The sequence below is a fragment of the Protomyctophum bolini genome, assembly GCF_963924005.1.
Source record: "Protomyctophum bolini genome assembly, chromosome: 14".
Taxonomy (NCBI): domain Eukaryota; kingdom Metazoa; phylum Chordata; class Actinopteri; order Myctophiformes; family Myctophidae; genus Protomyctophum; species Protomyctophum bolini.
Window position 1 is genome coordinate 24,931,873 of NC_137875.1, and position 12,058 is coordinate 24,943,930.

Here is a 12,058-nt window from a genome sequence, read left to right on the forward strand (position 1 = left end):
TAAGATTGAAAACACAGTATGTAGCTGGGCTTTGTACACAAATGGGTGGAATTGAGTGAAGGCATCTGTGAACCAGTACAACATTGAAGCGTACAAAGATTTTTACAACACCTGAGTGACAATTTGTTAAATATATGGTATTTTCACAAGACTATGTAAATTTTATTAATAAAGTGCACTAAATCCATCAAAATCCCCCAAAAAGGAAGAATGCAAAGTAAACACTGTTACAAATTAATTAGAAATAAAGATGAATTTACAGTATTTATGATACAGGCAATTCCACACACAAAGAGCAATAAGGATTAAAACTCTTAAGTTGCTCAATGGATGAGACCGTAAACAACGACAAGGCATTGTGGTGTGCCATGGTTCAACATTCATGGACATGGAGAAAAACAACATAAAACAGGGGTCTTCAACGCTATTTTAGGCCACGGACCCCTTAGCTGAGAGATGATGCAAGGACACACTAGATATAGTAGAAAATTGTGTTTCAGAATAAACCGTTTCATAGACTTTATATAGCTTCACAGACTTGTTTGACAGCACTCCCTTCAGGCTTCAGTGTATGTTGGATTCATATTTTCAGACATTTAACCACTTAACAATCAACACTTGACCTTTCAGTCTGTCTGTACTTGGTCTACTCTTTTCCCCTAATAGCCGAGCTTGTAGATATGCTATGTTTGGTTAAAGTTCTCCTCATAATAGAGATGCTAGGGTTCAAGGGGTTAATGTAAAACAAGAAAAGGACACTATCGCACAAATATTTGGTGGCCCCCTGTAGCAACTCTGACTCCCCCCTAGGGGTTCCGGACCCCCTGTTGAAGACCCCTGACATAAGGCATGCATACAATATATCAAACATATTTCCAAAACAGAGCAATAAAACATTGGTTAAATACAGCAGATGAAGCAAGCTTGAAATGAGTGAACAAAATGCCACCATAGTATATAACATTGGAACACATTTGAAGCACCTGTTGGGATTTCCTAGACACAACAGGCTGTACACAGCAAAAACTCTTAATCTTAGTACAGTACAGTAGAATCCTTTTTCTGAACCTCTTTGGGAATGCAGTTCATTATTTCAAAGAGTGATCCATTGGAATGATTGACATATTAGTGCAAAACCTTTGCAAACTATGAAACATGCGTGTGCATGTATTTCACGGTGCACACACTGCATTATAGTCAGAATGCTTATAAGCACATGTTAACAAAGCAATTGTAATGATTGCACACAGAACATGTTTAGTAAGGCCGTATTTCTACAACACATGTGCTGAGATAGGTTCAACAAAATCAGATTCTACCGCAGAACAATACCAATAGTAGAACTGAACACTATCTAGGGCTGATATGACAGAGATATGCTATACTAAAATACCCCAACTCTAATGAGGAACAAGTACCTTTTAGTTGTTTTTTCCCCCCAGGAGCATGGAGTGGAGCTCATGGAGTGGAGACAGTAATAGAGCCAGAACTAAATATCGGTTTGGCCAAAATATTGGACTTTATTACATTAGCATTGGCAATTATGCAGCCGACAATTTTTAACCACTTTCAACCTGGTGTCCCTATTTTGTGCATTTCATTATATGTGAACATCTTCTAAAGTAAAATAATAACAAAATAAAGTTCACTTTGTGTTTTTTTTTTACTCGTTTGCTTATGATGTAAATGTAAAAAGAAATCACACCCGTGTGAAGTGAGGTGGTGCAACTCTGTGTGGGGTGGGGGGGGGCGGAAGTTCCAGACCCACAGGAACGCACCCAGGGTGCCGGCCCGATTCCGGTGAGCCACCCTGCGTCCGAAACGGTTGAGAAATGACAGAGTTACCGTGTGGGCGTCCCTCTACTGCATGTACCCTCTACTGTACCGTACTGTACTGGCACACCCGAAATCACCATATATACAGTTAATATGTGCGTGTGTGTTTGTGTGTGTGTGTTAGGTTGCGCACAGGTGGTGAAAAACAACCATGCTGTTTTCATGCTCAGACGCACCAACCCACCCACACATAGCTCCGTAAGGGAGTGGTTGCACCACTAAAAAATATTAGATTAAAAAAAATACCAATTTACCCCCCCTCCCTCCCACAACGGATTAGAAAATCTTGCATTGCTTGACAAAGTATCAGTCTAAACAATTATTGGTGGGCTAGGAATATGCAAAATCGGGATAGGCTTCAGACCAAAAAGTCTGACATTGGTTGGGCTCTAGTCAGTAATAGCATAATTTACCCTGTGAGACATGTATTATATAAAAAGCACAGCATTTCAGCTCATGCAGTGCAAGCCTAGAATCTTTCAGTAACATGACATCTTTTCATCAACCAGATTCTCGTACTCCCACTGTTCAGCACAACAAAGCAGAAAGACATTCAAATATCAGAAAATATATAGAAATCAATTATATTAAAAAGGTTTGTGTGTGTATGGGGGTTAAACTACTGCACATATAGTACTTTATAGGTCAAATATGTTAAGAACATTTCCAATCAAATCAATTATACAGGACCTACCAATTAGTGTTTCAAAGTTATATTCCAAGAAATGTTGGAGGAAGTGTAGTGGTATAATGTAAACAATTGTAATAACAAATGTAGGTGACTATGATTTGAGGTACAGTTCATAGAACATTAAAAGAAAATACCTTTAGTTTAACTTCATGATTTATATAACAAAGCCTGATTATGTGAGTCACAAATCTGTAGATAAACAGACAGACTGTGGGTATTTCATATATGCTTATTCATATTTGGTCATGCATGAGAGCACATTCTATCCATTTCATTACATCTTAACTACAGAACCAGCAGACTTAATTTGGCACTAACTCAACTTTAAGGTTAAGCACACTTCAGCGAACATATCGTCAAACACTCAACTCTTATAAAAATACTTTTGCACAAATAATCAACAACTATTTCCATAGTTTTGTCTATAACAGCATATATTGAACCATATTCTATTGACCGTTAGAAAAATATGGTACAAAATAATCTGTATACCTCCTACAATACAAACATATTGCACAGGTGAATAATCAGATGCAGAAATTAGTATCTGTAAAAAACAAATACACAAACACGTATTGAAAAAGTATATAACATTTTCCCTTACACATCATACTATTAATTTCATTACAAGGCCCTTGAAAAGAAAGTTATTCCAAGGATATTGGTCATGGCCAGTTAAATGGTATCAATTTGTGATTCTCCCAAAGAATTAAGAGTCAAAACTCAGTCATTAGTAATGTCATTATGAGGAACATCGAATGTCCTCAATAAAAACTGGTGGATCCTTGGATAAAGTTTCTAGCATTTTAGGAATGCAGGAATAACACACAAATAACATATTGAGATTTTTCATTATTTGGGCCATAATGTGCTAAGTTGTATTACTCATGCCAGCCACAAGGAGGACAAGGAGCTGAAGAATTGTGTCAGAACTGCAAATAAAAATACAGAATGTACTGAGTTTAACTGTCTACCTAAAACAAAGATATTGATAATGATAAAATATCATGCCAGGTGATCAAATCAATAGTATTCCCACCTCTGTGGAGGCTTTGGTGTCAGTGAATGTGGCTCGATAGCAACAACAACTTTCAGTAACATTCTCTAAACCAGGCACTATTTCAATGATTCAGTCTAAACTAAGCTACAGCTTCCAAAAGGATTTTTACCCTTCTTGGTCCTTTGTTTGTTAGGTCGCAAGCTGATGACTTCTCTGCCATTGCTGGAGTTCTGGCTGCAGACATTACTACTGGTGGTATTAAAAACACCTGTGAAAATGTAAAATGTGTCAGTAATGTTCTTTGTGCCGTTTTCATTCTCTCTCCAATTTAGTTACAACAATACTCCTGTGTGGTCTCCATCACTACTGCCAACCACCCACTGCTGTCCAGAGAGTGTAGACGGCCATATGCCTCCTCCGATACACATGGAGTCACCAGTCACAAGTTTTTACCTGAGATCGGCAGGAGTTTCACCACGAGAGCTTAACGCTCAGGTTCACATTATCTTCCCCAGTTCCCTTCAGCCACCCCCCGGCCAGTAGGAAATTGCAGACAAGGACACAATACCCTGCTAGCTTCCCTCCCACGAACACTGACAATGAACACTGTGTTCAGTGGAGCGCCAAGCCAGAGCCACCGCTACCGGAAAGGTAAACCCGGGCAACTGTGCTTGTGGGCGAGTGGTTAACCTCTATGACACTGGTTCTCAGCGTGGGCCCAGAGGACCCCCAGGGGTCCCTGAGGAAGTATGGGTCTGTACATCAGAGAGCGTACAAACGGGGTCCATTTGTAGCCTCTCAACACTAAATGAACACATAGGACTGGAGATTGGAGTCGCAGAGCTAAAGATGGTATCAAATAGGGCAGGCAATCATGGCCTAACCCTAATGCATCATAAACTGGGGTTCCTTGAAATTCAAAACAATGAGAATCATGCTTTATGCCAGTGGTTTTCAACCCTTTTCATATCAAGGTCCATTATTTATTCAGCATTTGAGCCACGGACCACCATGATATTAGCCTCTGAGATCCAAAACGTGGAATATTCTGTTGCCTTTGGATAAAGTTTTGTCCACAATTCCATGCTGTATTGATGTGGTACCACCGTACCAGTAGGAGAGACAACAGTCAAATGTTGGTCAAAATAACAATTCTTCTACATTTATCCAATTTTGTAGACTTCTTGTAATGTAATGCAGATGAACCAAAGGGCATTTGGTTACCAACTCTCAATCATTTAGCTGGGGACCACCTGGAAGTTGGAACCCCCTCAAGGACCACTGGTTGGAAACCACTGCTTTACACCCCACTGATGAAATAAACTAATATTTATACATATTAGTTTAGATATAAAAAGGCATACCTATTTTATTGCTTGTTGTATGGATCACCTCTGGCTCCTCTGCCGTTTGCTTCTTAAGACGTAGAAGATATTTTTCAGCCAAGTATTTGAAAACTAAACAGATTCAGTGGAAGGTAAAGGTTGACACATTGAATTCATGACATAATGTGACTTTAGTCGAAAATAGGCATGTCTTAAGGCATGTCTCAAAATGTTGTGAGCTTGTAGATCAGCTATTTTCAGTGAGCGGCAAAATTGTATCGTATGACAGTTTAAATCAGGCTTTACTTACCCTCATTGACATTAAGATCCTCTTTTACTGAAGCACGATAAAATCTCAACTTCAACCTTTTAGCCAAAGCTTCTGCCTCCTCACTGCAGGGCAAGAACATTGAGAAGTGCTCCATTTCAAAGCATGTTGCTGAACATGTATTAAAACCCATATTGGACATACTGTGCTAATAGATATAAAATAATTAGCCTGCCCCAGCCAGTGTGATTTCTGGTCTAGAGGGGCGGATTCAAATGCCGGTGGATCGTACTGGTTCAGCGCTCTGTGCGCCCGCCCACTCCTCCCCGGTAGAACACAGTGGAACACTGACATTTGGATCGATGCCCCTCTGCACTCTTACTGGTTAGCGAACTACAGCGCCGAAACTGCGGTAAAATAGGAGTATGAATCGGCCCTAAGTCGTACATAAATGTTGCTCAAAAGTTACAAAATCAACAGCCGATCTACAAGCTCACAAAATGTTGCATAGCATTGTGAGTTTGTTGATTTGCTATTTTGAAAAACAAAAAAGTATACATATTTAACCAACAAAACTTATTATATATTATATAACTTCATGGATCCACTAGTTTCCACCCCACAGTGACGATATGGAACAAGCGCACCACAGAGGAGTCTGTGGATCTAGATCCATTACTTCTTTGTCCATACCGTTGTTATGAACGGACTATACATTTATTTTATTTCCATGTTCTCCACTACTACTCATACAGCTGCTTTAAATTGACTGTACCAAAAATACGATTACAGTGCCTAAAAGAGTTTTCACATATCTGATATTGTTATTACGGTCAAGCAAACACTTACTTTTTAATAACGGTCTCGTCCAGGAGGTCAATTTTGTTCTGCACCAGAACAGTGGGAATATCTCCAACCTCCATTTCTACCTTCTCCCTCCAGCTGCTTATAGCCTGAAAGGACTCTCTGTCTGTGGTGGAGAACACTAGTACACAGGCTTGAGCACCTGGAATACAGAGAGAACACACCAACAATAAATGCCAATTAATTGATTCTATAGTTCTATTCATGCCTGTGCTCATGTTTACTTTGTTGTGATGTCTGTGTCAAATATTCAAACTACAATACATACTGTATATGGATGTAATACTACAATTCATAACAATATATGACATTTCTACATTGAAAACAACATCCAAACGAAGAATGAAAAAATTAAGGAGAAAAAAAGGAGTGTCTTACCACGGTAGTAGGCCTTGGTGATGGCGTCAAACTCCTCCTGTCCGGCAGTGTCCCACAACATCAATCTGACCTCTTCATCGTTTACTCTGAAATACATAAATTGATTATGTCCAACTCTTAAAGCTTCATTTATACTAGCTCTGGTGATCTATTGAAACAGAGCACTGAGTCAGAGCTCTGTTTCAATAGATCACCAGAGTAGCTCTGGTGATCTATTTAAACAGAGCACTGAGTCAGAGCTCTGTTTCAATAGATCACCAGACAGTTCCGACAATAGCCACAACAAGGTCATCCCACACCAGAATAACAAATTAACCACGTTAACCCTGGTGTCCATATCTTGGATAGATCTGGACAATGTCATCATTACAGGCACACATTTTAAAAAGCTTTCAAGCCACACTTACATGATCTGCCTTTCCAGAAAGTCCACTCCAATGGTCTTTTTGTAGTCTTTAGTGAAGACACCCTTGCAGTAGCGCTGTATCATACTAGATTTGCCAACTGCTCCGTTGCCAACAACCACCACCTTGATGGCAACTTCCATGTCCTCCTCCAACATGGTGGCTTAGTAAGAGTTCTCACTTTTCAGGAAGTTTCAGAGATCACCTGAGAGTAACATGGGGAAAGAAAAAGACAATTGTATATGGTACATACATGTAGCAATTAACTATAATGTTAATGTTAATGGTGTAACGTACACATAAAAAGTAAATTGGAGTTATATGTTGTAATATCATAACCTGACGCTGCCAGATCCAAAAAGCTTGCTACACAAATTTGTTTCACAGCTTATTTTGATCTGGGATCTCTGAGGGGGTTGAGCTAACGCAGATCCGACCCGTACCGAACCAATCAGCGTGAGCTAAGGGCGGGATATGTGCGAAACCGGATGTGAAGCTATATAGACACGTCAATATGATTCGACGGAAGGGGAAGACAGATCCCATGCCGTCGGAACAACACAATGACAAAATACATACAGACAGATGCAATGACCAGTGCTGGCTCAATAGCTCAGGAACGACACATTCCTAAATCACAAAAAACATCTCATTCTTAACCTGATTAGTTAAAGAACAAACTACAACTTGCTTTGAAGCCCCAAAAGCCAACCTCAGAGTTTAATACCAGTAGCTTATATGGATCTCTAAAACGTTTAATTTATATAGGTCTACATTTATTATTTTTCCCCATTGACTTCACTAGGAAAACCAAACACTACATTTCAGGTACTTTTCCCTCGGAATTCGCTTTTGTTTTTATTTGCACAGTTCACCAGTAGCCATTAGGGTTATCGCTTGGACACCCAGCAACATATCCATATCCACTTTTGTGCCCAACCCAACTTAGATGGTAAACAATTCCCCACACTGAACATAATTTGCTGTTCATATATTCAGAACGGGTAACTAGTAGTATTAATTTTTTATTTAGAATTTAGAACACTCCCAAATCAAATCATACAAATACGTGTTCAATCAATCATTCAATCAAAGCAAACGACATAAACAATATTAGTTTGCCTCTTCCACAAAAATAAAAGGTACAAGTTACTGTCGCTCATGCCAAGCTGTCATTCTCTTGTACTTGTATTATTTCCCACCACGGAGTAACCTCACTTCTCGGAGGACAGTCTGGTGAGACCATTGGGGCAAGATAGTGTTGGTAGGCCAATCAGAGGCAGACGGGCGTTACCATGTCTATGCTCGCACGTAGAATAGATATACGCTGAGGAGACAGTGCTTAGATCCAAGTATCTAGAGTTGCAATATCATACATCCAAACAGAAATGTCCTATCTGATTGTATTGTAATAGTCGTTAAACTCACCAACATTGTAGATGTACGGAAATGGATTATCCACTTTATATCTGCAATGTTTTTGTTGCATAAAAATCCACCATAGACATCCTGCGATGCAATACTGTACTCAGTACTGTACTCTAATGTCATTGAAGTAGGATGTGGACCCATCTAAAAGACCACCTCTGGGCCCTGGAACACATTACATTGAAAACCTATTTACATCAATGCACCTGCACATAATTTCTTGACAGAAAGTAGCTCATAACATGTCTATGGTGGATTTATATTAAACAGATTGAAAGAGGATAATTCAAGCTTGCCTTACAGCTACACTTTTGGTGAGTTTAATGTTGTTTAATACAAGCTGATCAGATTTTGGATGAGTGTGCTGTCTATGGAGGGTATTGCAACTCCAGATTCAACCCATTATAAAAATCGAGTGTTGCAAATTGTGGCTAGGGTTGGTATTGCAACTCTAAATTCCAGACATAAAAATAAGATCCAATAGTTGCTTGTGGCACACACCACTGAGGCTCCTGACTTGTTGATTTCATTAAACGAATCAATTGTATTAAAAAATACAATAGTATTAGCAAGTTTGGCATTGGCAGAGTAGATTTGGGTTCCATGGACACACAGGGCCGGTTTAACACCTCTGAGGGGCACTGAAGCTTGAAGGGCCCCCTTCACATGCACACGTAAATCTTTGTGCAAAGTTTTGGTCGTTTTGGGGAGGTTTTATGCCGTTATATTGGCCTATTCCCGGTCGCCTACCCCGCCCCAGAGTGACAGCCAGGCAGTAACAAACACATTATTTTTATTTGACCCAGACTGTAAGCGAATGGGTAAGAGAATTCGCCAGTGTAGTTCAGTGTTTTTACCTTTTTTTGTCGAGCCACCTGACGCGCTATGCATGCAGAATGAAAATAAAGCAATGCTGGATGGCGGACGTACGTCTTTTATTTATTACACCAGAATCATCTCTCCACCTGATCTCACCTGGCCCAGTGGGCCTACGCCACCCACCTTGAACAGCCAATCTAGCGCATTGTAAAGGCTCATACATAGTCTGGATTTACGGTGGTTAGGTGACCACCGAACTACAACACGACGCCACGAGCCGCGGTGAAGAGCAAACCACCACCACCGCTCCAGCCCATCTCTCTGTTTTTACTCAACACCGCTCAATGTTAGCAACTCCGGTGGTCAGCTCACCACCGCCCGGAGCGGTGTCACCTCATCACCGAAAATCCAGACTATGAATAGGCCTTTACTGCTTTAAACACAATTGCACTTTTCAGCTGCCTTCTCACCAACAATAAAATACTAATCTATTTAGACACCATTTATTTCATTCAGATTAGCAGGGAAATGTCTTTTTTTAGGGGCCCCTGGTGCCCAAGGGCACGTGCCCAAAGTGCCCATATAGTAGATCCAGCCCTGTGGACACATTCTCAGCTGTGCTTAGAAATCAGGCACCAAAGGTTCCAACAGTATTATAAGAAGCATTTACAGTATAGGCCATACTGGGGATGGAACAGTTAATCTAACTAATCAGTTCATTATTAAAATAAACCATTCAGTTACTTGTCACTGTTGTCAGGCGGGAGTGGAGGGACAGTGTCCTTGATTGTTAGCAATTATTTCTATGCTTGAGTGCTTGTGATATAGCTCCCTCCAACACACACACACACGCGCGCACACACACACACACACACACACACACACACACACACACACACACAGTTGAACATTGGTAGCCTACTGTATACGTTTTTAAATGCAGAGTAGCATAATAAATGGACAGTGAAGCTGTAGCCCTGGAATGTACTATGACTATGTAATATCACAGCAACAGTTAGGCCTAATCGAGATTGTTTTTGTTCATTGTGCTCACTGAAAATAATATGCTACCAATTGTATTGACCAAAAGGATCAAACACAAAAAAGCTTGTGACATTTCAATTGTGGTATTTGCCCCATGCACAAAATAGTAAGACACTGGATGTAACATCCAGTGTCTTACTCTTAATCACATCTGCACATGACGCCTGGGTGAAAGTGGCTAGAATCTTGTTTGGGAGCCATGGGTGGGCACATTTAAAGTCTGGCTAGACATTCCTGTCTATTTCTATTTCACTAATAAAAAAACAATAACAACCAGTTTTGGGGCCAAAATGTTGGTTCCTGACTCACGGAAATGCAAGCAACAAAGGTTGCAAACGAACTCAGACTAGTCTGACTATAGCCATGGTTCATGACTTTCGTATTCATAATCATCATGGCAGTCATGTTTCAGGGCTAGTCTGACTCTTACCTGTCAAAATATAGTAGTCATCTAGCTGTATCCAACGTTACATCCAGTGTCTTACTCTTTATCACATCTGCCGTTCCTACTAGTTAAAGGATGTAATGTAGTGGTCGTGGACGTTAGCTTGTCGTTAGCCGCTCTTCACTTCCAGCACAGAATCGTCTTTGGTATCTTACAAGTAGGCCTACAACTGACACGGGATCTACTCAGTATTCCACTTCAAGAACGAATCATTTTGATTAATGTCGAAACTGTTGGGTGTGTTGTGAATTGTAAATTAACTGGCTCGCTCGCTACGTGTCTCATGCGCATAGCTAGCGGCGAGCTGAGCTTTTTAGCTAGTGCTGTAGCTAGTTCAGGCTCTGGTTCAGTTGCCAGGGAGGCGAGCCAAAGAGGATCCACGTCAATAGAGAAGGGTAACAAGACAACTCACCCTTTTTACTCTTTTTGGTGAGTTGTCCGGTCAACTCACCCCGAAAGTGAAAACAACTCACCAGGGGTGAGATGTCTTCACTTTCTGGGGTGAGTTGCCTTCACTTTCGGCCACTTTCGGGGTGAGTTGTCTTCACTTTCGGGGTGAGTTGTCTGAATGAATATGTACCCTTTGAGCTCTTTTATATACTTTACTGAAAATGTACAGTCAAATGTAATGTAGTTTATTTAAATATAGAAACATCGAAAAACATCAGTTTTTACAAAAAATATAGAAAAAAGGTAAACATACGTTTTTTTCAAATAACATCAGTTTGTACAAAAAATATAGAAGAAAGTTGTCGTATCTAAAAAACATCAGTTTGTAAAAAAATATATAGAAAAAAGTTACCGTCAAGGGATTCACATTCCACATTTTGGTGGCATAGGAGCGAAAATAATTTAGTCCCTTGTTTGTGCCGAATCTGGGTTGTACATGGTTTGTTGCACTCCCTCTGGTGTTGTGGGTACTGTGGACTTAGTTTACGTTAAGGAAGTATCTAGACAGGTATATATATGGGTATCTTGGTGGTGTATCGAATCTTGTGGACCAGACCCATTGCAAGATGCTGTACTCTGTCGTCGACCCTAAGCCATCCCAGCCTGTCAAAGTGGGCAGGGGTGAGGTGGGTTCGGGGGGTGAGGCCAAGTAGGAGCCTGACCAGTTTGTTTTGGGAGGTCTGGAGCCTTGTTTTAAGGGCCTTTGAGGTGCTGTGGTACTACCAAGAGGTGCATGCATAGTCAAAGAAACCTTGTACGAGGGCTCCTTTTAAGGTCTTCAAGGTGTTTTTGTTGACCAGTGAGGAGATCCTGTAAAGCAGGGGTGCCCACCCTTTTTTGACTTGAGAGCTACTTTCAAAATGACCAGCTCAACAAGATATACCCAACTGAAAATAGTTTAAATATGTAGCCTACCTGAGGGTGCTTTAGCGGCAATTTATAATGCTACCAATGTTAGTGCACATACTGTAGCAAAATGAAAACAAAATGTTGCATTGTGGATTTGAGGTGACAGGTGCATTCAGTCAATCAATCAAGTCGCCTTTAATTCAAGTGGCAGATGCCAAGAATATTGTCTAATAAATACTAATATGTACAGTAAAGGG

General features: G+C 40.4%; 1 protein-coding gene across 1 annotated transcript; it reads right to left on the reverse strand.

Annotated features, from left to right (window-relative positions):
• Nucleotides 1-2,089: 2,089 nt before the first annotated feature.
• On the reverse strand, nt 2,090-10,872 carry rab23 (RAB23, member RAS oncogene family). Its single transcript, XM_080781807.1, has 7 exons — nt 10,488-10,872; nt 6,770-6,971; nt 6,363-6,448; nt 5,970-6,126; nt 5,163-5,245; nt 4,892-4,984; nt 2,090-3,795 (listed from the first exon to the last, which is right to left on the reverse strand). Exons 2-7 carry the CDS (start codon nt 6,922-6,924, stop codon nt 3,662-3,664), a joined length of 708 nt encoding a protein of 235 aa, XP_080637933.1. The 5' UTR covers nt 6,925-6,971; nt 10,488-10,872; the 3' UTR covers nt 2,090-3,661.
• Nucleotides 10,873-12,058: the final 1,186 nt, after the last annotated feature.